Raw genomic sequence first — 27,933 nt, 5'->3', positions numbered from 1 at the left:
AAAATATTTCTTGTCCAATGGTTTGTTCATTTATTGACTCATTTAGACTAAAAAGAAAACTTTAAATGCTACATTGTATTCAAACATTTCTGCTTTTTACATTCAATGCTTTGAGCAAACTCAATATTATAGATTGAAACATGCAATTCCTTACTGTGCCCAGGAAAAAAAAATATCCAAACATCTTTTTCTCTGGCTACTCAAAAATGGCACGCATTTTGTTAAAATAGCAAAGGGATGAATTTACAGTCAGCTCTAAAATCAATTATACAGCTCTTTACAAGGATCTCAAAGTGTTAAACTGAATTGTGTGTGACTGACCAAAAATTAAGGCTTGCTTGTGAATTTCACTGAATCTGTTCAGCATGTCAGTCACACATAAATATTTGTCTAACACATGCTGCATTAGTTCTGCAAAATTGTCAAGTAGAACGCATGTTTTGAAACCATTATTCCAGACCAAGTTATCAAAAGATATTTACAGGTTTGGCCATTATCACCCTTCCTCCATTGTGAATGGGAGATATTTTACTGTGTCTGTAAATCTAAGTAAAAAGATACATTATACATACAGTATCAAAGAGCGCTAGAATTTCTAGGCGAATGGGGAGCTAATGTGGATTAAATAAACACCACTGCACATAGAAATTCATTTACACGTCAACATTTACATGACACAGGTTCGATGAACCCCCAAAAAGTGCCTTTACTTACATTTGTTTGCAGAGTCAGAATGCTTAGTTTTTTGTGTTGTTTGTTGTGTTTTTGTACAAAACTTCAAGTCCAAACTGTTATGAACAAGCAAATGCATGACCAGCTATTTAGGAAGGGGAAAAATGAAAATACTCATTGTTCAAAAAACAATATGTTCAGATAACTTATACCATGGGTTTTCTGCAATGTACCTGTGAATTTCCTAAAGCTGGGCTTAAGAGAAAAATGTGCAGTTTTCTTCAAGATATGTAGAATAAAAAAAAAAAAAGGGTGGGGCAATAGATACAACACAACTTCTCCAATTCCATTAAAACAGGAATATATCTTGTAAATGAATTCAGAATTCCATTGAAGCAGTGCATCCCTGTTGCCTGTTTAATTTTAAATGTGTCTTAACACTAAAGCGAATCCAGCTTTAGACCCAATGCTTGTGGGGAAAAAAAGATGAGCTCCTTTTAGTCTTTACCTACCCTCCCCATGAGAGCAGTTTCTAAACAAGTGAAAAGAGATGTGTATTATGGAGAGTGAAGGTCAAATCACTGTGTCTGGTACCCTGCCATGCCAAAGTTAGCTTGGTTCATCACTGGGCCAGGCTGAGCCTGAGAGGGTTGTGTCCCAAATCCTCCCACCCACGCAGGGGACTGTGACTGTCTAGAGTAGAGAAAAGTGAAGATTAACACAGGGATCCTATAGGTTATTTTCAAGTTGTTCCACAGGTAAAACATAATGGGCCATACATTTTTTTTTTTTTAATTATAATAATTCTTTACCATCTTGGCATTATCTGAGCAGCTTCTGTCAGAACAGGGGCTTTGTAAAAAGAGACATTACAGTCTAATAAATCCCTTTAGAGATTTTCAATTTGTATACATTAGAGATGCATTTTATGCAGATTTCCTGTCAAAAGGAGGCAGAAAAACACAGACAATTAGGCTTCGTCCACATTAATCTGGATTCATTTGAAAACACATCTTTTCTCTGAGTTTTGGCCTTCCGTCCACACTGAGACTGGGTTTTTGTCCAGCGAAAACTGAGCTTTTTGAAAACGCTCTCCCAAGTCGATACATTGGAAAATGTATTCTTGTTGAAGTGTGGACTGGGAAAATTTAGATATTCGAAAACGATGACTTATTTGTTGTCATGTGACACAGTCATGTGATCCATTCAACTCAAAACAATCAAAATGGTGGCCTACATTGTAGCAGAGTTGTTGTGCTTTGATAGTGTTGTTAAAGATAAATGTTACTTTGTACAACCTTCACATTGCATTTCTTTAAAGGCAGCGGGAAGTTAACTGAGAATTGCAGTCTGGCAGCGGAACACGAGGAGAATTTCATTTCAGACAGAACATGGAATGGCAATTTTGGGTGCGATCTGAACACACTAGTGCGTGGTGGGACAATTTAGTAAATTAAACGAAATAGTTGTGCCCGAAGAATGGCGTGAGAAGTTTAGGATGTTAGTGACTCTCTGTATCATCAGTGTATTTAAGCATTTTCAGATGTTTTTGTGTGGACAAGCAATGCTTGGAAAACATTTGAAAACTGCAGTGTGGACGCCGTTTACAAATTTATCCAGATTAATGTGGACATAGTTTTAGCCTATAACACATGCTGTGTGTGAAAGAGATGTCTCTTGTGCACAATTAACTTGAATTGGGTGACAATGACAGCAGAGTTGCAATTTGCAAGTTTTGCAATGCTAGAATATAACATGGTGGAACTACCATTAAAACTTTTACCAACTAATTTATATCACTCACCTAAAAGCTCGACACAAGGAATATGATGAGCTTGTAAAAGCTAAAGCAAAGGCAGCTTCAGCTAAAAAGGGACAAGCTTAATTTAGAATTCAGTTAAACCATAAATGCATACCTTGGGTCTTTAGTGACCTGGGACCTCATTCCACCTCATTTACCTTATCCATTTTTTGAGTTATGCCCCACTTTTTTAGTATTACTAAACCTTTCTCTTATGAATTGTCAAGCATTAAACAAAAAACGCTGAAATAAATTTTTTCTAATTGTTCAATTGTAAAAAATGAATGCCTACAGAAAAACAAGGAGACCATTAAATCTTTGAAAATCAGAATTTTTGAACATAGCAGTTCCCTGTTTTTCCTGATTTACAATGGTATATAAGCATATGAACAAATCATTAGCAAAATCAACAAAGAACACACACACACACACAAAACTTACTCTACACCAAATCCTTGCTGATTCCATGTTTGCCCATATACTCCATAGGATGGTACTTGCCAGCCATTCGTCATGTACTGACCATATTGTTGCGGATTGCCATACATTTGATTCCAGTGTCCCCACTGGCCATATTCCATCTGAGAGATCAACATTGAGAATTATGCTTAACTTTTACTTAATGAAAGTTAAGAGAAATAAAGAACACTGACATATTTAAAAAAAAAAAAAAAGGGAAAATTCCTGAACACTGGATGCAATACCAGGGTTGCTGCAGGGCTTTTAAAATAAAATTCAAAATTTTTAAAGACCTTTTTCCAAGACCTGAACAAATAAAATTAATACTGTATCCCTATACCAAAATAAATCATGTATCACAGACTCTTACTTAGACAGGGGCACACATTCAACATGGCCTTAACGTCGCTTATCAGTAAAACGGGGTAGGCTATATGCAAGTTTAAAATACTCAATACATGTTTTCCACATATATCACATTAAAATTGGTTTATGTACCATTATATAAATAAATACAAATTAGACGTCGACTCTGATTGTGCTGATTCGATAATGTGTTGAAAGTAAGCCAGTTAGTTTGCCAATATTTTTTTTAGTCTATATTAAATGTTCTTAGTCTTTCCTTCCTGTGATGGGGAGGGCCAGACAGAGGCTACAAGAGTCCAAATGTAATTAAATTCAGGATGCACTTTATTTTTACATTTGATTCATAGCTTGGAACTTTTAACTTTAAAGCACTTTAATATAACGGGGACTCTTATTTTGAAATGTTTGCGCTTCACTGCTTCCAGCTGCTCATTCAAACAAATAAGTGATATAAAATGTGTACTCATACAATAATCTACAACGTATTACAATATAAACAATAAAAGTAAACATTGCCATATTTCATCAACTCTATATCGTTATCAACATTTGATCATTAGTAATCACCTGTCATAAATTTCCGATATGGCTTAATGATTGTGAACTGCTCTGCAACAGCTGGAAACACTCATAAGCACCCGCATGCTTGGAGAAAATACAACAGTGCCACATTTTCACTTTGAAGTACGCAGCGCATGCATTTATTTAATTAAATTGTATTATTTTGAAGTTTGATAATCACATTAAGTTATATCACGATTCTTGTCTTTCCGCCCCAAATTTAAGACCTCTTTAAATAAAAATTACAACTTTTGTCATATCATTTAAGATATTTAAAACATATTACCTTAAATGTTGGAAACCTGAATTTAAGACATTTTAAGAGTTATTAAGGATCCGCAGGAACCCTGATTACCGGTTGGACGTTTTTGGCCATGTCAGGTGACTCTTTGCCCCAGTAGCACTTCACAACATGACCCTCGATGGTGGTCCCATTCACTGACACAATGGCATGGGCAGCGCTTTCATGGGAGGAAAACCTGAGAGAAAACAATGATGGACCATAAAACATTTTTTAATACAGCAATATTGTGTTGTTCTTGTCGCCACATAGTTACTTAAACCATGATATTTCTCTCTATATTAAGGCCTACATTAAAGAAACAATTTACTTAACAAAAATCACTGCCTAACATAAATCTGTGTCAAGACTAAGAGGTCAAAAGATGTTTGGCATCAGTTTATTTGATGCCCCCATTTGGGAAATCAGTGTAATCACACATTTCATGCTTGAGGTCGAGACCTTACATGTCCCCATATTCAGTGATAGGCCAATATTTAGCCTAATTGAGATTATGACATAAGCCAATAATAATAAATAATTATTTGCCATCATTACATTGTATTATACAATGGTATTATAACAGCTGGTAGCCACACTGCCCTCTCTAGATATCAGCACTGTCCATTGATGCCAAAGCCCACATAAATTGATCATTACAAGAAACCATGAATATGACCTGTGGAAAACATCGACTGACTACATATAATTATGCTAACAAAACATCTGAGAACAGAGTATTAAATGCAACAAAAGTGCAATTCCTTGCAAATGATACCTGATGAAAGAATAGCCCTTCTCAGGAAAAACTCTAATCTCCATTATCTGTCCAAAAGGAGAAAATGTCTGTCGCATAAGGTGTTCTGTGAGAAGAGAACAGTGTAAGTCATTATCCTGAAACACTCAGATAGCCTACAGGTAAACAGCCAGAAGAGGAAAGTAATTGGGATTCGCAAACTTACCTGTGAGACCTGACTGAATGCCACCACAGTACACGGTGCAGTTCTGCGGACTCGACTGATTCACCACCTCATCAAATCTTAGCTGCTTGGAACTATCTGAAATTTTTCCCAGTTACAGTCATGTTAATTTTTTATTCTTGAAATCAGAGGATACAGCCTCAAGAGCAAAGACAGTCAGAGAAATAAAACAAAGTGGTCTTCGTTTCTAAAACAGCAAGATTAAAAACAGACTTACTCTCTTGAACGCTCTTGGGGACAGGTGGTTTACGAGTTGCCCAGTTAGTCCGGATTTGTCGCCCACCAAGCCACTGACCCCCCATGTGTACTATGGCATTCTCAGCATCCTATAAAAAAAAAAAAAAAAACTGGCTTCCTTTCTGGGTTCTCAACTTAAAGAAACCAAGAAACTAATAGATTTACCAAGCAACACTACTAGCCTTTCATTGGTTCATCTGCGTAATAAGGAACTTTCCATGTAAATTTCTTAAGTTTACTTTCTATTCATTTAATTGATTAATAATCTGACTAAAATCACAAACATAAAACTCAACTTTAAAAGTCTAACTTAATTCAGTAGGATCAATATCTATAATAATACAGCTATAATATGAATTGTAATAAACAGAAATAGAATAACCTTGACTCTGTGTTCCTGTACTGGAGCCTTACCAGTTTGTTATAGAAGGACACAAATCCATACCCCTTTGATTTCCCTGTTGTCATATCCTTCACCACGCGTGCATCCCTGAAAGAAAAATGTAGCGACAGAAAAGTCAGTTCATTGATGGCCTGCTAGAGGATACAAAAAAGAAAGGAACCACAAACACACTGAGTGAGACACTGTTACAATATCCTAACAAATAACAAATCATTATATTAACAACTTCTGCATCTTTTTTATTACTGTTACAAGTACAAAGTCATGCAACTTAAACTAAAGAGTGTGTTGCTTAAATCCTCCTGCACAGATTTTAACTTCTTTTATCTTCTGTGAAAACAAAGTGATCCTAATTTTATCTTAACGGCTAGGCCTTAAACTCTAATGTCAGTAAAATTCATCAATTTCATTACCATGCATTCCTAATTTAAACTGTTGTCTATAATTCTACTCATAATATTACATAGAAATATCAAAAGAGAAAAAGGAATTAAACGGCATACATGGCCTGTTAACAGATTTCTTTATTTTTCCTGGTCAATTCTTTACCACCAATAAGGAGTTTGGGAAGCTGCAAATTTTGAAAAATTAACATTTTCAGAATTTTAGAAGAATCAAACTATCAACACAACTAGGAAAACCATTATGAATAATTCTTTACAAGTAAATATGCATGTATTATCTCAAGTTTGTTAAAAGTCTACACTACGACAACGTTAATGGGAAAATATTACAGTATACAAATATGAAAAGCAAAGAGTGAATAGAAAAAAAAAATCTACATCTGAGTTCCCAGAGTGCACAGTTCCTTGCTGTTAGCCTTCAATCTCCTGTCCAATCCTATGAGCATTTCTGTAAAATAACCAGAGCTCTATTAACTGACACTCAGAGCTAAAGGAGAATCTAAAAATTTCTCAGAGTAGTACTGCATATATTTTTGTGTGTTTTCAACCAAATATTGAACTGCTTTAGCATATCAAAGCTACTTACCCATTTCTGCATAGCAAAGGAGATTAGTGATGAAAAAATGTATGGTACACTTTAAAACAGATCGATCTGGGGACACAATATTGACTACACTGCCCTGTGTTTATTGGTGATACTGATTAGCCTATGTGATTCAAATATCATTAATGCAAATAAAGCAAAATGTCTCCAGCTATAACATCACGTTTTTAAAAGAATTACTGTAGTAAAACTAAACAACAACAATTGAAATGTGAAAAGTGTAAGTCTGTGAAGAATAAAACAATTTTGTGAAACAAAACTTTCATTTCTGTCAGAAGTGTGACTGCATACAAGCTAACGCTAGCACCTCAAGAAAATAAAAAATGTAAAATAATATGTAAAAATGTTTGTTTTATCTTGTATCAATACATTCTCAAAATTGTGATTGTGTTGCAGTTATCAACTACCAACTATCAGCAGTAACAAAAAGTCAATTAAACCTTTGCCCATAATTTTATGAAAGTCTGGCTGACAGGGGCTAAATAATATATACAGATAGCACACAACCCATCGACATTATTTAGACAAAACCCAAACATGTTCCACAAAAAGGTATAACTTCTTGGAACTTACGAGATTTTCCCAAAAGGTGCAAATGCAGCTCTGATGTCATCAGTTGTGATCTCAGGACTCAGATCTCCCACAAAAACATGAAAGTGATCTGCATCAAAAAAAAAAAAAAAAAAAAAAAATCAATGGATTAAGAAAACAATTTAACCACTATTGATCCAAAAATAAAACTCAATAAAATTGCTTACTGGATGTGTCTTTCTTCTGACTGCTAGGAGTGGTTGCCCAGTTTACTTTGACCTCCTGTCAATAGAAATACACTTGTTTTAGGCATTACGTTTGGCAACAGGTAGTGTTGTCACGATACCAAAATTTCAGTAGTCGGTACCAATACCAGCACAATGTCACAATTCTCTATACCAATTTAGAAACCACAGAAAAAAAATAGGTAATATGCTATTGAACACACTGATTTAAGCCTATTAAAATGCTACATTTCAATGTAAACTTCTGTTAGGGGTCCCACAGCAGACCATCCGTGATCCGCATATTTGACTTGGCACAGGTTTTATGCCGGATGCCCTTCCTGATGCAACAACCAGTGGCTGGGGAACTCTCACTCACACCTACAGGGCAGTTTAGAGTCTCCAATTCACTTAACCTGCATGTCCGGAAACCAGAGCACCTGGTGGAAACCCACGCGAACACGGGGAGAACATGCAAACTCCACACAGAAAGGCCCAGTTGAGCTGGGACTTGAACGAGGGACCTTCTTGCTGTGAGACGACAGTGTTTTATTTTTTCCTTCCCCTTTTCTCCCCAATTTGGAATGCCCAATTGCCAATGCACTGTAAGTCCTCGTGGTGGCATAGTGACTCGCCTCAATCCGGGTGGCAGAGGACGAATCTCAGTTGCCTCTGCGTCCGAGACGTCAATCTGAGCATCTTATCACGTGGCTTGTTGAGTGCGTTACCGCAGAGAATTGCGTGAAGCCTCCGCACACGCAATGTCTCCGTGGTAATGCTCTCAATAAGCCACTCAAAAAAAAAAAAAAAAAAAAAAACTGTATCCATGCACAACTCACCACGCACCCCACCGAGAGTGAGAACCACATTATAGCAATCATGAGAAGGTTACCCCATGTGACTCTACCCTCCCTAGCAACCGGGCCAATTTGGTTGCTTAGGAGACCTGGCTGGAGTCACTCAGCATGCCCTAGATTCGAACTGGCGACTCCAGGGATGGTAGTCAGCGTCTTTACTCGCTGAGCTACCCAGACTCCCATGAGGCGACAGTGTTAACCAATGAGCCACCGTGCCGCACCGTTAAACTGCAATGTAAATATTAAATTCAAATCAAACAATTAGCATGTTTCCTTCGAGTGTTTCTAAATGATTTTTTCTAAATTCTATTCAATTTCCCCCCCAAATTCTACATTTTCCAATTTTTTTCCCTGAATTGCATGTTTTAAAGTTTCATTTAATTTCATCATAAAAATGTGTCTAATCAAATGAAAATAGAACTTTAACTTTTCAACAAAACCATTTAAAAAATTTTTTTTTTTATTAAGTGCTTTAGTAAATATCCTGACAACATAATTTAAATACAACATTGGTCATGTTTTGTCAAATTAAGTGCTGCACAACAGAGCATCACATTATAAATGAAAACATTGATGAAAACTTCTATCCAGTATTGCTTGTGAGATAATAATAGTAATAATAATAAAATACATTTTACTAAACACTAGAAATAGACTTCTGTTGCAATTCCTTACATTTTGCGCTTTTATTTTTAATCAAACTTATTTTGACGTGAAGTCAGTAGTTTAACACTTCTGGATAAGACGGTTATATGACCCAGTGTGATTATTGAAGCGTAAAACGCTGTGATTTTAATGATAAAAATTCATAGTCTGCAGGCACTCCGCGCATCACAGTAGATGAGCACTCTGTCATCAACTACAACAAGCATAGCACATTTTTTTTTTTTTTTTTATCAGTCTGTGTTTTCAGCATATATGCAGCTTAACACATTCACTTTGCAGCACACAGCACATGCAGACTCTATATTTATTTAATGAAATCATATCAAGTTGCGGTTTAATAATCACACTAGGACATATCACAATTTTAATTTGATTAATTGTCCATTTCTGTGTAAAAGGAGTATCAGATCAAATGAGCGCGTTAGCATTTGTAAGCAGCCGTCTGTCAGTCAGACAGCCAGCGGGGACCGAATAGAGTCGGTGCTCGGTTCTACCGGTACTGTAGAAACACTGGTATCATTACATCTTTTACATTTTAGTATCGACTTGGTACTGAAGTACTGGTACTTTTGACATCACTAGTAAAAGGATACCCGATATAGGGTACAAGGCTTCATTAAAAAAACAACCTCAGACCATCCAAATTTTGCTATTATTATGTTATGAACTGATGAAAGAAGACATACCTTTCCCAAAATCTTCCTTCCGTTCATAGCGGCTAAAGCAGCTGCGGCATCTCTGTGCTCAAAGAACTCCACAAAGCAATAAGGATCATTGCTTGTATGCTGCAAAAGAGAAAATCCAATAGAAGAGTTCACCTTCCTGCTGCTATCGGATTGCTGAGAAGAAAAGCCAGGAAAATATATTATTGCAGAGATATGGGTCTTGTGTGGAACACTCTTCTTAAATCATTTTGCCTAGAGTCTGATCATTTAAGTAATAATTTTACAGTCAATTACATTTCAATGTTATTACCGATGTAGATTCTGGCAAGTGTTTCCACGCACACCCATTTAAACTCAAAAACTGGGCATCAGAATATTTCAGTGAACATTTGACAATGTGTAATATGAGATGGATGTTTACCTCTGTTATCATCTTACAACTTTTACATGGCCCAATCTGAGTAAATAACTGAAGGATCAAGTGCTCTGTTACATCTCTTGAAAGGTTCCCCACATAGCTGAAAATGCAGATAAAAAATATTTTAATGAAAATACACAGTGTTAACAGTCTGGACCTCATGATGAACATACCAGATTAATCCAACTATTTAATATCTATTTAGATGTTTTCAAAAAGAACATGGAAAAGTTTGAATGAGGATCATATTACTATAGACATCAACATACCCTTGTGGAGGCACTGATCTTTTAAAAAAAAAGCGTTGCTTCTAAGTTTTTCCAGTTCAATCGCAACAATTAAAATGTAATTGCTTATTTGAGAACACAGTTTTCAAGAAACTGTTAAAACACACACATATACTGTATAGGGATGCACCGATACCACTGTTTCTCTTCCGATCCGATATCGGAAATCTCAGTATCAGCCGATACCGATCCTGATCTGCTACCAGTGTTGTTTTTTTGCATAATCAGTTTAGAATATCTTTACATTATTGTGTGGAACTAATTGGGTGTACTCTTTAATATGTAAAGAAACACAAACCTCTAACTACACATTATTTCAATATAAATGTATAGCTTATTAAGAAACACTTTACTGTTAACTAGTATACTGGATAATGTAGCAGCAAAATTAACAGTAATTCCAGTATAAGTCATCAGTAGAAAAGAAGCTGTTTTTTTTTTTTCAACTTGTATCTGGACTTTAAAGGATTCAGATCTCTTTTTTTTTTCAATTTAGTTTTTATTCACAGTTATTTTTTAGAACCCATTCAACTTAAATATTATTATCATTTGTAAACAAATGATAATAATAATAATAATATATTATAATAGTAATATATCTCAATCACGCACCTTTAGTCACGGATCCACCAGTCTCTCTCTCTCTCTTTCTTCCTCACTGCCATCAGCACTCACCACCCCCCCCCCCCCCACCCCGCATGCACCTGCATATCATTAGTGGCTAATCAAGGACTGCATATATGCTTTCACACACACACTGTCTGTTCTCATCGATAGTATCTCCAGACCTTTCTACTTTGTCAAACATACCTGTGTCTTCATTATTGCCAGCAAGTATCGTAAGACTGTTGTGAGTTATCTGTTCATTGTGTCTATACCCTGTCTGAATATTACTCACCTGCTGTTTGCCACTCTGCTCAATTGCATTTACTCACAATGTTTACATCACTGTTTCAATCATCTGTTCAATAAACCCTGCCACTGAGTTCACATCTCTGCCTCCGCGAGTCTCTCCGTAACACCTTTAACTTTTAAACCCTCATGCTTTTATTTTGAAATTCTGAACTCTCCAGGAAGTCCTGTAAGTGTGTCCGTTTGTAGGCAAGTTCACAGTAGTTTAATTCGCTTCTTATTCAAATTCTGGTAAAAAAAAAAAAAAAAAAAGCACCTCCAGTGCCGTTCTAAATGCATATAAGTGAACTGAACTATCGAGCATCTACATCTGAGATGTTGTTCGTGAGTAGCGCTCAAATATTGCACACCGCTGTGAAGGCTAAAAATAGCCACGGGTGTGTGTAAACAGAGCAGCGCCATTCACTGACGCGCTGGAGCTGTGCGTGCATTTCATATATTTACTTATTAAACACAGCCTTTTGTGATTCACAGAGCTTTCGCACGTCTTCAAGTGGCTTTGAATAAAATGCATGAATCATATGGACTACTTTTAATTGTGTTTTTATGGTTCTTTTATGTCATTTTTTGAGCTTGACAGTGACGAACATGACTAACACAGTATCGGATTTGGATTGGGCTCGTCGGACCGATACCCGATCTGTTTAAAAACATCAGTATCGGAGCCGATACCGATACCGATCCAGGTATCGGATCGGTGCATCCCTAATACTGTATTCTACCATAAACAGAAATAGAGCTGCACGATTCTGGATAAATTGAGAATCAAGATTTTTTTGCTTAGAATAAAAATCACGATTCTGATGAAAAAAATGCCGATGTGATTTACAAAACCTGGACATAAGGGTACTAAACAAAATCACATGTAATGTACTGTAGGTTCTAACAAAATTTTCTCTACTTCAATCTATGCAAAAATGCAATAAAGTTGTACATCAAATATATAAATTTAAAATGTCCTAAGTCCACAAGAGGGCGTAACGAATACATTACACACTAAACAGCACCTTGTAATTATTGCAAAATAAATAAAAAATACTAATTCTGTTAAAGTGCATAAAAAATAAATGAAACGATTTAGCCTGTTTCTCACATGCTAAGTAAAAAAAAAAAGCAAAACGAGTGGAAAAAAGCTTCATTAACAGTTTTGTCAACTTAGTTTTGCACAAGTGTTGCCATAAAACACTGTTATTTTACAATAATAATATATATATATATATATATATATATATATATATATATATATATATATATATATATATATACACACATATATACATATATATATATGAACAATTTATACTAAAACAATGTGGCCTTCAGTGTCTCTTGTAAAAATTGCTTCAAGCTTTTAAAGAAATTATTCAAGAGCCAGTAATTAAAGAGAACAGAGTAAACAGTGCTTTAAGTTTTTAACAACAGTAATTAAACATGAAAAAAACATTAAAAAAGTAATGAAACTACTTAAATATTTGACACTTTACTGTGCGATTATTTGATATAGGCTACATTAATACTGATTTGAATGAATGAAGAATGCCTGAATGCCTATAACAGACAGCATGCAGCTTTTTTAATGACTACATTTAGACAACACATAGATCTAATACTTTGAAGAATTTGTCCCGTCTGCTTATACATTATCGTCTGTGTTTGCTTTAATATCTCGTCAAGACAGCGCAGATTTAATCCTGTCTGTAACACCCAAAGAGGGGTGTTTTAATTAAAAATGGTGCAGAGTCTCGTGCAGGAGCGCTGCATTCATCACAAGACACTAGTGTATGGACAGACACACGCATGTGAGCGTTTGAAGCAGCCGGCTGTGATCAAACAGCGCACGAGTAGCAAATTGAGTCAGATCTGGGTAATGTTGTATCGAATTGTGTTCCCCATCGGAATCTGTTTCCCCCAGCCCGACAGAGTATGCGGTTATGGTGGGTAGTGTAGGTTAGGGTAGGGAAGGGTTAGGCTTAGGTTTGTGCATGGGGGAACACTTTCTTACAGCGGAGAATGTTACTGTCAGATACTGTTCCCCCCATACAGATCTGCTGAGGGGAAACAGATCCCGACGGGGAAACAGAGTTCGACACAACACCGGTGTTGTGTCGAAGTCTGTTCCCCGGTTAGTGTTCCCCTTAGTGCCGTTAAATATTTAACATAGGGGGAACAGTCTGTTTCCCCCATGTTTAATTTTTAATGGCGCTGTCGAAGCCTTTTCCCCCTATGTTTCCCATTAGATTAGTGTCGAAGTCTGTTACCCCATATGTTTAATGTTTAACGGCAATACGGGGAGCACTAACCGGGGAAACATAGGGGGCTGTGTCGAAGTCCGTTCCCCCTATGTTTCCCCTTTGTCGAAGTCAGTTCCCCCTATGTTTCCCCTGTTGAAGTCTGTTCCCCTTATGTTTCCCCTTTGTCGAAGTCTGTTTCCCCTATGTTTCCCCTTTGTCGAAGTCTGTTCCCTCCATGTTTCCCCTCTGTCGAAGTCTGTTCCCTCCATGTTTTCCCTTTGTCGAAGTCTGTTCCCCCTATGTTTCCCCTTTGTCGAAGTCTGTTCCCCCTAGGTTTCCCCTTTGTCGAAGTCTGTTCCCCCTAGGTTTCCCCTTTGTCGAAGTCTGTTCCCCTTTATCCAAGTCTGTTCCCCCATGTTTCCCCTTTGTCGAAGTCTGTTCCCACATGTTTCCCCTTTGTCGAAGTCTGTTCCCCCTGTTTCCCCTTTGTTGTAGTCTGTTTCCCCTATGTTTTCAATTTGTCGAAGTCTGTTCCCCGTTTCTCCGTTGTCGAAGTCTGTTTCCTCTTTGTCGAAGTCTGTTCCCCCTTTGTCAAAGTCTGTTCCCCCATGTTTCTCCTTTGTCAAAGTCTGTCCACCCTATGTTTCCCCTTTGTCAAAGTCTGTTCGCCCTATGTTTCCCCTTTGTTGAAGTCTGTTCCCATTATGTTTCCCCGTTGTCAAAGTCTGTTCCCCCTATGTCGAAGTCTGTTTCCCCTTTGTCAAAGTCTGTTCGCCCTATGTTTCCCCTTTGTCAAAGTCTGTTCGCCCTATGTTTCCCCTTTGTCAAAGTCCGTTCCCCCATGTTTCCCCTTTGTCGAAGTCTGTTCCCCCATGTTTCCCCTTTGTCGAAGTCTGTTCCCCCTAGGTTTCCCCTCTGTCAATGTCTGTTCCCCCCTATGTTTAATGTTTAACAGCAACCCTAACCGGGGAAACATAGGGAGTTGTGTCGAAGTCTGTTCCCCCTATGTTTCTCCTTTGTCGAAGTCTGTTTCCCATTTGTCAAAGTCTGTTCCCCCATGTGTCTCCTTTGTCAAAGTCTGTTTCCCATTTGTCGAAGTCTGTTCCCCCATGTTTCTCCTTTGTCGAAGTCTGTTCGCCCTATGTTTCCCCTTTGTCAAAGTCTGTTCGCCCTATGTTTCCCCTTTGTCGAAGTCTGTTCGCCCTATGTTTCCCCGTTGTCAAAGTCTGTTCCCCCTTTGTCAAAGTCTGTTCCCCCTATGTTTCCCCTTTGTTGAAGTCTGTTTCCCCTATGTTTTCCATTTGTCGAAGTCTGTTCCCCCTATGTTTCTCCTTTGTCAAAGTCTGTTTCCCCTTTGTCAAAGTCTGTTTCCCCTTTGTCAAAGTCTGTTCCCCCTGTTTCCCCTTTGTCAAAGTCTGTTCCCCCTGTTTCCCCTTTGTCGAAGTCTGTTCCCCCTACGTTTCCCCTTTGTCGAAGTCTGTTCCCCCCATGTTTCCCCTTTGTCGAAGTCTGTTACCCCCATGTTTCCCCTTTGTCGAAGTCTGTTACCCCCTATGTTTCTCCTTTGTCGAAGTCTGTTTCCCCTTTGTCAAAGTCTATTCCCCCTATGTTTCCCCTTTGTCGAAGTCTGTTACCCCCTATGTTTAATGGCAACACGGGGAACACTAACCGGGGAAACATAGGGGGTTGTGTCGAAGTCTGTTCCCCCATGCTTCCCCGTTTTCGAAGTCTGTTTACCCTTTGTCGAAGTTTGTTTGCCCTATGTTTCCCCTTTGTCGAAGTCTGTTACCCCCTATGTTTCTCCTTTGTCGAAGTCTGTTACCCCCTATGTTTAATGTTTAACGGCAACACGGGGAACACTAACCGGGGAAACATAGGGGATTGTGTCGAAGTCTGTTCCCCCTATGCTTCCCCGTTTTCGAAGTCTGTTTACCCTTTGTCGAAGTCTGTTCCCCCTATGTTTCCCCTTTGTCGAAGTTTGTTCGCCCTATGTTTCCCCTTTGTCGAAGTCTGTTACCCCCTATGTTTCTCCTTTGTCGAAGTCTGTTACCCCCTATGTTTAATGTTTAACGGCAACACGGGAAACACTAACCGGGGAAACATAGGGGGTTGTGTCGAAGTCTGTTCCCCCCATGCTTCCCCTTTTTCGAAGTCTGTTTACCCTTTGTCGAAGTCTGTTCCCCCATGTTTCCCCTTTGTCGAAGTCTGTTCCCCCATGTTTCCCCTTTGTCGAAGTTTGTTCGCCCTATGTTTCCCCTTTGTCGAAGTCTGTTAACACCAATGTTTAATGTTTAACTGCAACACGGGGAACACTAACCGGGGAAACATAGGGGGTTGTGTCTAAGTCTGTTCCCCCTATGCTTCCCCTTTTTCAATGTCTGTTTCCCCTTTGTCGAAGTCTGTTCCCCCTATGTTTCCCCTTTGTTGAAGTCTGTTTCCCCTATGTTTTCTATTTGTCGAAGTCTGTTCCCCCATGTTTCTCCATTGTCGAAGTCTGTTTCTCCTTTGTCAAAGTCTGTTTCCCCTTTGTCGAAGTCTGTTCCCCCTATGTTTCCCCTTTGTCGAAGTCTGTTCCCCCTATGTTTCCCCTTTGTCGAAGTCTGTTCCCCTACGTTTCCCCTTTGTTGAAGTCTGTTACCCCCTATGTTTCCCCTTTGTCGAAGTCTGTTACCCTCATGTTTCCCCTTTGTCGAAGTCTGTTACCCCCTATGTTTCTCCTTTGTCGAAGTCCGTTACCCCCTATGTTTAATGCTTAACGGCAACACAGGGAACACTAACCGGGGAAACATAGGGGGTTGTGTCGAAGTCTGTTCCCCCTATGCTTCCCCTTTTTCGAAGTCTGTTTACCCTTTGTCGAAGTCTGTTCCCCCATGTTTCCCCTTTGTCGAAGTTTTTTCGCCCTATGTTTCCCCTTTGTCGAAGTCTGTTACCCCCTATGTTTCTCCTCTGTTGAAGTCTGTTAACCCCAATGTTTAATGTTTAACTGCAACACGGGGAACACTAACCGGGGAAACATAGGGGGTTGTGTCCAAGTCTGTTCCTCCTGTGCTTCCCCTTTTTCGATGTCTGTTTTCCCTTTGTCGAAGTCTGTTCCCCCTATGTTTCCCCTTTGTCAAAGTTTGTTCACCCTATGTTTCCCCTTTGTTGAAGTCTGTATCCCCTTTGTCGAAGTCTGTTCGCCGTATGTTTCCCCTTTGTCGAAGTCTGTTTCCCCTTTGTCGAAGTTTGTTCGCCCTATGTTTCCCCTTTGTCGAAGTCTGTTACCCCCTATGTTTAATGTTTAACGGCAACACTAACCGGGGAAACATAGGGAGTTGTGTCGAAGTCTGTTCCCCCTATGCTTCCCCTTTTTCGAAGTCTGTTTACACTTTGTTGAAGTCTGTTCCCCCATGTTTCCCCTTTGTCGAAGTTTGTTCGCCCTATGTTTCCCCTTTGTCGAAGTCTGTTACCCCCTATGTTTCTCCTTTCTTGAAGTCTGTTAACCCCAATGTTTAATGTTTAACTGCAACACGGGGAACACTAACCGGGGAAACATAGGGGGTTGTGTCCAAGTCTGTTCCCCCTATGCTTCCCCTTTTTCGATGTCTGTTTCCTTTTTGTCGAAGTCTGTTCCCCCTATGTTTCCCCTTTGTTGAAGTCTGTTTCCCCTCTGTTTCTCCTTTGTCAAAGTCTGTTTCTCCTTTGTCAAAGTCTGTTCCCCCATGTTTCCCCTTTGTCGAAGTCTGTTCCCCCATGTTTCCCCTGTCGAAGTCTGTTCCCCCATGTTTCCCCTTTGTCGAAGTCTGTTCCCCTACGTTTCCTCTTTGTTGAAGTCTGTTACCCCCATGTTTCCCCTTTGTCGAAGTCTGTTACCCTCATGTTTCCCCTTTGTCGAAGTCTGTTACCCCCTATGTTTCTCCTTTGTCGAAGTCTGTTTCCCCTTTGTCAAAGTCTGTTCCCCCTATGTTTCCCCTTTGTCGAAGTCTGTTACCCCCTATGTTTAATGTTTAACGGCAACACGGGGAACACTAACCGGGGAAACATAGGGGGTTGTGTCGAAGTCTGTTCCCCCTATGCTTCCCCTTTTTCGAAGTCTGTTTACCCTTTGTCGAAGTCTGTTCCCCCTATGTTTCTCCTTTGTTGAAGTCTGTTACCCCCTATGTTTAATGTTTAACGGCAACACGGGGAACACTAACCGGGGAAACATAGGGGGTTGTGTCGAAGTCTGTTCCCCCTATGCTTCCCCTTTTTCGAAGTCTGTTTACCCTTTGTCAAAGTCTGTTCCCCCTATGTTTCTCCTTTGTCGAAGCCTGTTACCCCCTATGTTTAATGTTTAACGGCAACACGGGGAACACTAACCGGGGAAACATAGGGGGTTGTGTCGAAGTCTGTTCCCCCTATGCTTCCCCTTTTTCGAAGTCTGTTTACCCTTTGTCGAAGTCTGTTCCCCCATGTTTCCCCTTTGTTGAAGTTTGTTCGCCCTATGTTTCCCCTTTGTAGAAGTCTGTTACCCCCTATGTTTCTCCTCTGTTGAAGTCTGTTAACCCCAATGTTTAATGTTTAACTGCAACACGGGGAACACTAACCGGGGAAACATAGGGGGTTGTGTCTAAGTCTGTTCCTCCTATGCTTCCCCTTTTTCGACGTCTGTTCCCCCTATGTTTCCCCTTTGTCAAAGTTTGTTCACCCTATGTTTCCCCTTTGTTGAAGTCTGTATCCCCTTTGTTGAAGTCTGTTCGCCGTATGTTTCCCCTTTGTCGAAGTCTGTTCCCCGTTTCCCCTTTGTCGAAGTCTGTTCCCCCTATGTTTCCCCTTTGTCAAAGTCTGTTCGCCCTATTTTTCCCCTTTGTCGAAGTCTGTTCCCCTACGTTTCCTCTTTGTTGTAGTCTGTTACCCCCATGTTTCCCCTTTGTCGAAGTCTGTTACCCTCATGTTTCCCCTTTGTCGAAGTCTGTTACCCCCTATGTTTCTCCTTTGTCGAAGTCTGTTTCCCCTATGTTTCCTCTTTGTTGAAGTCTGTTCCCCCTATGTTTCCCCTTTGTCGAAGTCTGTTACCCCCTATGTTTCTCCTTTGTCGAAGTCTGTTACCCCCTATGTTTAATGTTTAACGGCAACACGGGGAATACTAACCGGGGAAACATAGGGGGTTGTGTCGAAGTCTGTTCCCCCTATGCTTCCCCTTTGTCAAAGTCCGTTACCCTCATGTTTCCCCTTTGTCGAAGTCTGTTACCCCCTATGTTTCTCCTTTGTCGAAGTCTGTTTCCCCTTTGTCAAAGTCTGTTCCCCCTATGTTTCCCCTTTGTCGAAGTCTGTTACCCCCTATGTTTCTCCTTTGTCGAAGTCTGTTACCCCCTATGTTTAATGTTTAACGGCAACACGGGGAATACTAACCAGGGAAACATAGGGGGTTGTGTCGAAGTCTGTTCCCCCTATGCTTCCCCTTTTTCGAAGTCTGTTTACCCTCTGTCGAAGTCTGTTCCCCCTACGTTTCTCCTTTGTCGAAGTCTGTTACCCCCTATGTTTAATGTTTAACGGCAACACGGGGAACACTAACCGGGGAAACATAGGGGGTTGTGTCGAAGTCTGTTCCCCCTATGCTTCCCCTTTTTCGAAGTCTGTTTACCCTTTGTCAAAGTCTGTTCCCCCTATGTTTCTCCTTTGTCGAAGTCTGTTACCCCCTATGTTTAATGTTTAACGGCAACACGGGGAACACTAACCGGGGAAACATAGGGGGTTGTGTCGAAGTCTGTTCCCCCTATGCTTCCCCTTTTTCGAAGTCTGTTTACCCTTTGTCGAAGTCTGTTCCCCCATGTTTCCCCTTTGTTGAAGTTTGTTCGCCCTATGTTTCCCCTTTGTCGAAGTCTGTTACCCCCTATGTTTCTCCTCTGTTGAAGTCTGTTAACCCCAATGTTTAATGTTTAACTGCAACACGGGGAACACTAACCGGGGAAACATAGGGGGTTGTGTCTAAGTCTGTTCCTCCTATGCTTCCCCTTTGTCGAAGTCTGTTCCCCCTATGTTTCTCCTTTGTCAAAGTTTGTTCACCCTATGTTTCCCCTTTGTTGAAGTCTGTATCCCCTTTGTTGAAGTCTGTTCGCCATATGTTTCCCCTTTGTCGAAGTCCGTTTACCCTTTGTCGAAGTCTGTTCCCCGTTTCCCCTTTGTCGAAGTCTGTTCCCCCTATGTTTCCCCTTTGTCAAAATCCGTTCGCCCTATTTTTCCCCTTTGTCAAAGTCTGTTCGCCCTATGTTTCCCCTTTGTCAAAGTCTGTTCCCCCTATGTTTCCCCTTTGTCAAAGTCTGTTCCCCCTATGTCAAAGTCTGTTCCCCCTATGTTTAACGGCGCTACGGGCAACACTAACAATGAGAACAGGGAGAACAGACTTTGACACAACATGGGTATTTTTTGTAGCATGGTCAGTGGCTATTAAAATATTGAATTGAGCAGAGATTCCGTCACACTCCTAGCTAATCATGGCTGCACCCTGCAGTTTGTAAACCACTATGCTGAACAAACGTCTTCTTTGGCAGTTGCGTTTTAGTTTATTCAGTGTCTCATGCAGGAGCCTCTGTGTTTTGTAGAAAAGCATTTAAAAACGCGTCTTGAACTGAACCTCTCATTTAAATTTGACCGCCTTACAAATGAATGTAACTGGAACGTTTAATATATATTGCAGAATCGTTGTCATTTAGAAATGAGATCGCGTGGGTGTCTGAAGATCGAGATCGCGATATTTTAACGATTAATCGTGCAGCTCTAAACAGAAATAACACCCTTCAAGTTGAAGTGCAGTAGTAAACCGATGTTTGCCTTACATAGACCAACCTGACAGCCCCTTTATGTCTATATGACCTCAGCACAGGAACACACACATATACCATCAAAACACAACTACTGAAATCATGATTGTGGTTGAACAGCGAGTTAATTGAGGAGAGATATTTTATCTGAAAGTGTGGCACCAAACACAAAATCCAAACTTCTCGAAATGACAGCAGGCCCTAAGATTAAATAACAGGCCTTAACTAAACCAGCGAGACAACGACACTCATTTAAAAACACTGTATTTATTTACTAACGTATCACACCCTAATACTCTAACTCCGTTTATACAATTCAAACATGTGATGTTCTTTGTATTTACCCTGCATTTTATTGTTTTCATGACTTATACTTAGCGGCTATTTTAGCTTAAGCATGCTACTCTTAAATCGCTCGCGGGAAAGACATTTAAACATTACGACCTGTCTACCCTGACAAAGGTGAGAAGTAATTACTCACCGAAACGTTTTCAATAATATGTGGTGATGGTGGTTACTGCATATAAGGTCAATAACTTTAATAGGACGTCGTTTTTCGGAGCTAGCTGCTAGCTATAAATGTGGCAATGACGCTAAAGATAGAGTGGCTATTCATTGAGCACCGACGGGGACTGTGTTTTCAGCTACTTACAGGGTTTTGGGATGGCTCTCGTCTTCCATTCTCAGATGCCGGAGGGAGTGTGAACAAAACTTGTTTTCGGTATCTCAGTTGCGGGTTTATTTTTAGGACGAACAATATAGGACTGTTGTTACTTTCAGTCTTGTGTAGAAAATGGCGGAACCCGGCTAGTCAGGAAGACGGCCACTGCGCATGCGCTTAAACAGCTTTAGAGGACGACCGGTCAGAAATCAGAGAGGATGAGGCTTTATAAAATTAAATAACCCTTGTCCGATCTTCGGGACATTTTTGTCTTTTTCATTTTTGTTTTTTTTCTCTATCATTTTGGCTGTGTTAATGCCAACGGCATAAATTTTGACAAAGGTGTGTATTTTGGGGGGATTTTTGGAATTTCAACCTCAGTTCCTATAATAAATCTATAATACACTATGTACACGAAATAGTTACACTCAGGACCTTAAGGACAAAAATGTCCCCATTGAAACCCATTAAAACAGCAACATTTGATCCCAGTGCCATTAAAGCATAAAATCATGAATTCTGTGATATTATGCTTTCATTCCGGAGCCCTGGCTTCAAAATGTCATTTTTTTAAATATTTTCCACCAAATGGCGCCATTTTTTCTCATGTTTAGCCTATGGAGCAAATACATGCTTTTTTCCTATTTTCTGTTTGCTGTATTATAGAGCACTGCAGGCCAATTGAATAAATGATGCAGCTAAAATTGTGTGGGTGTGTTGGTATGGATGTCAGAGTGTGTTTTGTATGTGTGTATTTAGAAATGTGTGTGTGTAAAAAACAGCAGTGGTATTATGTAAACAAACTGGCATTTAAAGGGTTAAAATCCTGAAAATGAATGAATATTTGGTAGTTATGATCAGGACTGATGTTGGTTAAAAAAATGTACTTATTGAAAGTGGAAAATAATATTAATATATAATATTATTATGGCATTTTTTTGCCGCAGACGTTTTTGTCCCCTAAGGACCTCTGAGTAACTTTTTTAAATTGACGCACAAGGGTTAAAGGGGGCATTGAAAAAGTCTAAAAATGTCATCACCAAGTTCAGTTCTTAGGGCAAAAACTCTCTACACTCATTGAAGAGCAAAAATAAAATAAATGTAAGATAGTAAATTAAAGTGTGTTTACCAGCTGTCTCAGACATTAACTTTTGGGTCATTCCTGGGATTCTGTAATATTTTAACATGGAATTTTCCATTAGGCACATATTAAACCTCCAACAAATCATATTATCCCACCTCAGGCATATATTCTATTATATATATATAATATATCTATCTATTTGTTTCTGATTTGGACACCTTTTGTTCTCAACCCTGTCACAGACAAAATGGTTTGAAAATGATTCTACACAATACTTGTTATAAAATAATGATCTACTGTCTGCTCATGTGTCCCTCATACCAATTTAATTACTACAAATATAACATTTATGACAATTTTCTTATTTTTATGTGATGAGGCTACAACAAGTCAAATTGTGTGTCTGTGGTCTCATTATTGTTGATTCAAATGTAGTAAATTCATATTTTTATCTTAAACCCCAACTTTTTTGTGCTAACCCTTAACATGTCAGGCTGTACTCAGCGAACAATACATTAATTTTTAGATGTGTACCCATCTTAATTATACAGTATTATCATACTCATCTCAACCCTGTCACAGCTCTTCCACCACTAGGCTACGTGCACCCACACATTTTTAACACCATGTTTCATTGAAGTAAATATATAGAATTTGTAATTTATAATATATTGACTATTCCATATTTTTGTCAATATTCATAAATTTAGTGAATAACTCGACGGGTTGTGTGTGACGTTGTGTTTTTATGCTCAAAATGGCCACTGTTCCTTGTGTGTTTTAGGACACATGAATGAAATTGATAAATTCTATGTATATTTATGGATTTAAATATCAGTACATGAAAAGTACTGATTTAATATCTTAATTTCATGTGACGGGGTTGAGTTGTTGAGCTTGACGAGACCCATCAGACTATAATACACTTCAAAATATAAATACAAATTATGATATTTCTTATTTGTTTCTACACTACTGTTGAAGAATGATATCACTTCTGGTTTATAATGGATGGATCCAAAAATTGTATGGGTTGAAAATGGTTGGTGTGACGGGGTTGAGTTCAGACTGAGGGACAAAACTTTGTAGCCCGGGCCCATATTCACAAAAAATCTTAAGGCTAAAAGTAGCTCCTAACGTGGAAATTTAGGAGCAACTCTTAAAAATTAGGGGCGTGTCACTCACTAATTTAAGGACTCGTAAAATTTTCATCTAAGAGTAATTCACGACAGCTTAGAAGTACTCCTGAGGATTTCTGACACCCTAAGTGTGACTCAAACAATCTGTAGCATGACTGCTGTCATCAAGCCACATTAAAAACAATATATTAGAATATTATTATAACATTGACCATTTAAAAAGGTATCGCCTGAATCACAATTAAGTCGATGTATTTTAATAATATCATATTATAAATATTCTAATGTTGACATTGACTTTTAAAAAAGGTATCACCTGAATTGCAAGATTGTTTTCATTATTGTAAACTTAGTTAGAGATGCAGTTACCTCTTCCAAAAACTGAAAAACCCAATTACACCAGAGATAAAGGTTTTAAAAACTACCTGGCCACAGGCAAAATGAAACCTTTTAGCATGGATGAATTGGGAATTTCTGTCATTCGTCAGCAGAATCCTTTATCAAACTACACTGCCTGGCCAAAAAAAAGTTGCATACTCTAATATTTTGTTGGACCGCCTTTAGCTTTGATTACAGCACACATTCGTCATGGCATTGTTTCGACAACCTTATGCAATGTCACAACATTTATTTCCGTCCAGAGTTGCATTCATTTTTGGCCGAGATCTTGTATTGATGACGGGAGAGCCGAACCACTCCTTAAAGTCTTCTCCAGCACATTCCAAAGACTTTCAATTGGATTACGGTCAGGACTCTGTGTTGGCCAATTCATGTGTCGTCCTGGAATATGCCCGTGCTGTCAGGGAAGAAAAAATCCATTGACGGGATAACCTGGTCATTCAGTACATTCAGGTAGTCAGCTGACTTAATTTTATTGCCGCATAACGTTGCTGAGCCTAGACCTGTCCAATTGAAGCAACCCCAGATCATAACACTGCCTCCAGAGGCTTGAACAGTGGGCACTATTCATAACGGATGCATCGCTTCATGTGCTTCCCTTCTTACCCTGATGCACCCATCGCTTTGGAATAGGGTAAATCTGGACTCATCAGACCACATTACCTTTTTCCACTGCTCCACAGACCAATCTCTATGCTCCCTAGCAAATTGAAGTTGTTTTTTCCAATTAGTCTCACAAACAAGTGGCTTTCTTGTGGCCACACAGCTGTTTAGTCCCAATCCTGTAAGTTCCTCTCGCATTGTGTGTGTGGAAATGTTCTTTCACTTTTAAACATAGCTGTGAGTTCTACCGTCAATTTTTTACGATGTGACTTCACCAAGTGTTTTAGTGATCTCCGATCATGATCATTCATCAATCATTTTATTTTTTCAGACCACATTTCTTTCGTGAAGCTGACGGTTCACCACTGTCCTTCAGGTTTTAATAATGCGTTGGACAGTTCTTAACCCAGTTCCAGTGATTTCAGCAATCTCCTTAGTTGTTTTCTTTGCTTGATGCAGGCCAATAATTTGCCCCTTCTGAAACACAGTGACATCTTTTCCACGACCACAGGATACGTCTTCTGACATGGTTGTTTAAGAAATGAGAAGCTAAACACTGCATCAGTTAGGGTTAAAAGAACTGTTGCCAGCTGAAACATATTTATCACTGCAATAATAATCCAATCATAGGCTCTTAAGTATCAGGCTATGTATATATGCTCTCTCCAGGTTGCACTGCACCCAAAAATTCATAGCCTATTTTTTCTTGTGGATGAGTGCTCGCTGCAGAGAAAAAAGGGGGCATTCATGGGGAATCATGGCAATCGCGGGGCTACCTGGTGTTTTGATGCTGTTGATGGGATCCAAGCTAGTTTCATTACACCAGCACAGGATGAAGAAATGTTCATCAATCAACTGAAAAAAATATCTATCTGTCTCTGTCTGTCTGTCTGTCTGTCTATTGTATGTATGTATGTACAGGTGCATCTCAATAAATTAGAATGTCGTGGAAAAGTTCATTTATTTCAGTAATTCAACTCAAATTGTGAAACTCGTGTATTAAATAAATTCAATGCACACAGACTGAAGTAGTTTAAGTCTTTGGTTCTTTTAATTGTGATGCTTTTGGCTCACATTTAACAAAAACCCACCAATTCACTATCTCAAAAAATTAGAATACATCATAAGACCAATAAAAAAAAAACATTTTTAGTGAATTGTTGGCCTTCTGGAAAGTATATTCATTTACTGTATATGTACTCAATACTTGGTAGGGGCTCCTTTTGCTTTAATTACTGCCTCAATTCGGCATGGCATGGAGGTGATGAGTTTGTGGCACTGCTGTGGTGGTATGGAAGCCCAGGTTTCTTTGACAGTGGCCATCAGCTCATCTGCATTTTTTGGTCTCTTGTTTCTCATTTTCCTCTTGACAATACCCCATAGATTCTCTATGGGGTTCAGGTCTGGTGAGTTTGCTGGCCAGTCAAGCACACCAACACCATGGTCATTTAACCAACTTTTGGTGCTTTTGGCAGTGTGGGCAGGTGCCAAATCCTGCTGGAAAATGAAATCAGCATCTTTAAAAAGCTGGTCAGCAGAAGGAAGCAAAATTTCTTGGTAAACGGGTGCAGTGACTTTGGTTTTCAAAAAACACAATGGACCAACACCAGCAGATGACATTGCACCCCAAATCATCACAGACTGTGGAAACTTAACACTGGACTTCAAGCAACTTGGGCTATGAGCTTCTCCACCCTTCCTCCAGACTCTCGGACCTTGGTTTCCAAATGAAATACAAAACTTGCTCTCATCTGAAAAGAGGACTTTGGACCACTGGGCAACAGTCCAGTTCCTCTTCTCCTTAGCCCAGGTAAGACGCCTCTGACGTTGTCTGTGGTTCAGGAGTGGCTTAACAAGAGGAATACGACAACTGTAGCCAAATTCCTTGACATGTCTGTGTGTGGTGGCTCCTTGACCCCAGCCTCAGTCCATTCCTTGTGAAGTTTACCCAAATTCTTGAATCGATTTTGCTTGACAATCATAAGGCTGCGGTTCTCTCGGTTGGTTGTCCATCTTTTTCTTCCACACTTTTTCCTTCCACTCAACTTTCTGTTAACATGCTTGGATACAGCACTCTGTGAACAGCCAGCTTCTTTGGCAATGAATGTTTGTGGCTTACCCTCCTTGTGAAGGGTGTCAATGATTGTCTTCTGGACAGCTGTCAGATCAGCAGTCTTCCCCATGATTGTGTAGCCTAGTGAACCAAACTGAGAGACCATTTTGAAGGCTCAGGAAACCTTTGCAGGTGTTTTGAGTTGATTAGCTGATTGGCATGTCACCATATTCTAATTTTTTGAGAGAGTGAATTGGTGGGTTTTTGTTAAATGTGAGCCAAAATCATTACAATTAAAAGAACCAAAGACTTAAACTACTTCAGTCTGTGTGCACTGAATTTATTTAATACACGAGTTTCACAATTTGAGTTGAATTACTGAAATAAATGAACTTTTCCACGACATTCTAATTTATTGAGATGCACCTGTATGTATGTATGTATGTTGTCTGTCTTAGCTTACAAATAGCTGTTCCCTGTCAACCAATCACTGAGGGCGATTTAAAAGAGCACGTTAATAAAACGTGATGTCATCCATAGCAACAAGGTCAACTCTAATTCACTCTTAAGATTTCCTTACTAAAACTTGCTCTTAGCAGTTTTGTGAATAGGTTTTAAACAAAAACTCCTAGCTAGGAACTCTTTGGAGACTCCTAGTGGTAAGATAAAAATCTTTGTGAATACGGGCCCTGGTTTTTTATAAAATGTATGCATTTTTGTAAGCAAAAGAATATAAACGTTTACATTAATGACAAATTATACTGTAGACAGTGTGCACATTTTATACGTTTTTTTTCTAGATACAAATTTAGTAACGTGCATCAAGGAGGATAGATAAAAAAAGTTATTTAATGATAAAGATTATTTTAATGCAATAATTCTTTTAATTCATTATAAAGGAAATATCAACATCTTGTAAAAAGCTTTCAACATTTCATTTTAGTGAATCACCACTTTAAAAAGGCTGGTGAACTGAAATATTATTAACAAATCCCATGAATTACCCTGTTATATATTGGGGGGAATATTTGACCCCTGGATTTGATTTTTGGGGGCATTTTATTACCTAATGTGGGCATATTTTTTTCTAAACATTTAAAACAAACTGTGTCTCATCTGTTTATGTCAGATCCTTTTTTTAAGAATTTATTAAGAATTGATTACCTATTAATTAAATCAACATCAATTTATATTTAATTCAATATGTATTACTAGGGACATATATTACCAGGACTATAATAGAATATTAAGAACTAATGCTATAAATGTAATAAATTTAGCACACAGGCAATTTTGTCTTTTTTTTATTTTTATTTTATTTATTTTTTGCCATTTTGTCCCTGAGCCCTCCTAAATTTCTGACCCTGGTTTTCAGTGTTCCCTTGGAAACATCCAGGAATTTTAAATTGTGGTTTCCAGGCCTAGAGAAGTAATTGAAATCAATAAAATCTTAAGTCACAGAAATGTCTATTTCCTTTGCTCTGCTCTAAAATATTTCAGTGGCTAGATTTTGCTCTTTGTGAGTAAGCTATAGTATAAATTAAAATCACAATGTTTTTTTTTTTATGTTTTTTTTTTATTGGATAGTGTACACGAATAAGTAGAGTTGTTTAAATATACTAATTCAAACACGTAGTAACTGAAATACAAATGGAAA

At 38.8% G+C, this 27,933-nt stretch overlaps 1 protein-coding gene across 6 annotated transcripts; it reads right to left on the bottom strand.

Moving 5' to 3' along the window:
• Positions 1–7: 7 nt before the first annotated feature.
• LOC127412368 (nucleolysin TIAR) lies at positions 8–21,156 on the bottom strand. Of its 6 annotated transcripts, XM_051648661.1 has the most exons (12): positions 20,990–21,156; positions 10,132–10,228; positions 9,732–9,884; positions 7,526–7,580; positions 7,341–7,428; positions 5,771–5,846; positions 5,337–5,445; positions 5,102–5,197; positions 4,918–5,002; positions 4,215–4,338; positions 2,915–3,054; positions 8–1,365 (listed from the first exon to the last, which is right to left on the bottom strand). In XM_051648661.1, the coding sequence occupies exons 1-12, from the start codon at positions 21,016–21,018 to the stop codon at positions 1,251–1,253; spliced, it is 1,167 nt and encodes a 388-aa protein (XP_051504621.1). In that variant the 5' UTR covers positions 21,019–21,156; the 3' UTR covers positions 8–1,250. The 6 variants fall into 6 exon arrangements, 5 of the variants coding, with proteins under 5 accessions (XP_051504621.1, XP_051504624.1, XP_051504622.1 ...); XM_051648664.1 differs by lacking the exons at positions 9,732–9,884; positions 10,132–10,228; positions 20,990–21,156 and adding exons at positions 6,263–6,330; positions 6,542–6,611 and having other exon boundaries at positions 7,526–7,573; XM_051648662.1 differs by lacking the exons at positions 9,732–9,884; positions 10,132–10,228; positions 20,990–21,156 and adding an exon at positions 6,263–6,330 and having other exon boundaries at positions 6,542–7,428.
• Between the last annotated feature and the right edge of the window lie 6,777 nt (positions 21,157–27,933).

Source organism: Myxocyprinus asiaticus, chromosome 21, assembly GCF_019703515.2.
Source record: "Myxocyprinus asiaticus isolate MX2 ecotype Aquarium Trade chromosome 21, UBuf_Myxa_2, whole genome shotgun sequence".
NCBI classification, from domain to species: Eukaryota; Metazoa; Chordata; class Actinopteri; order Cypriniformes; family Catostomidae; genus Myxocyprinus; species Myxocyprinus asiaticus.
The sequence above is the reverse complement of the archived record's forward strand: the minus strand, read 5'-3'. Positions and strand labels throughout refer to the sequence as shown.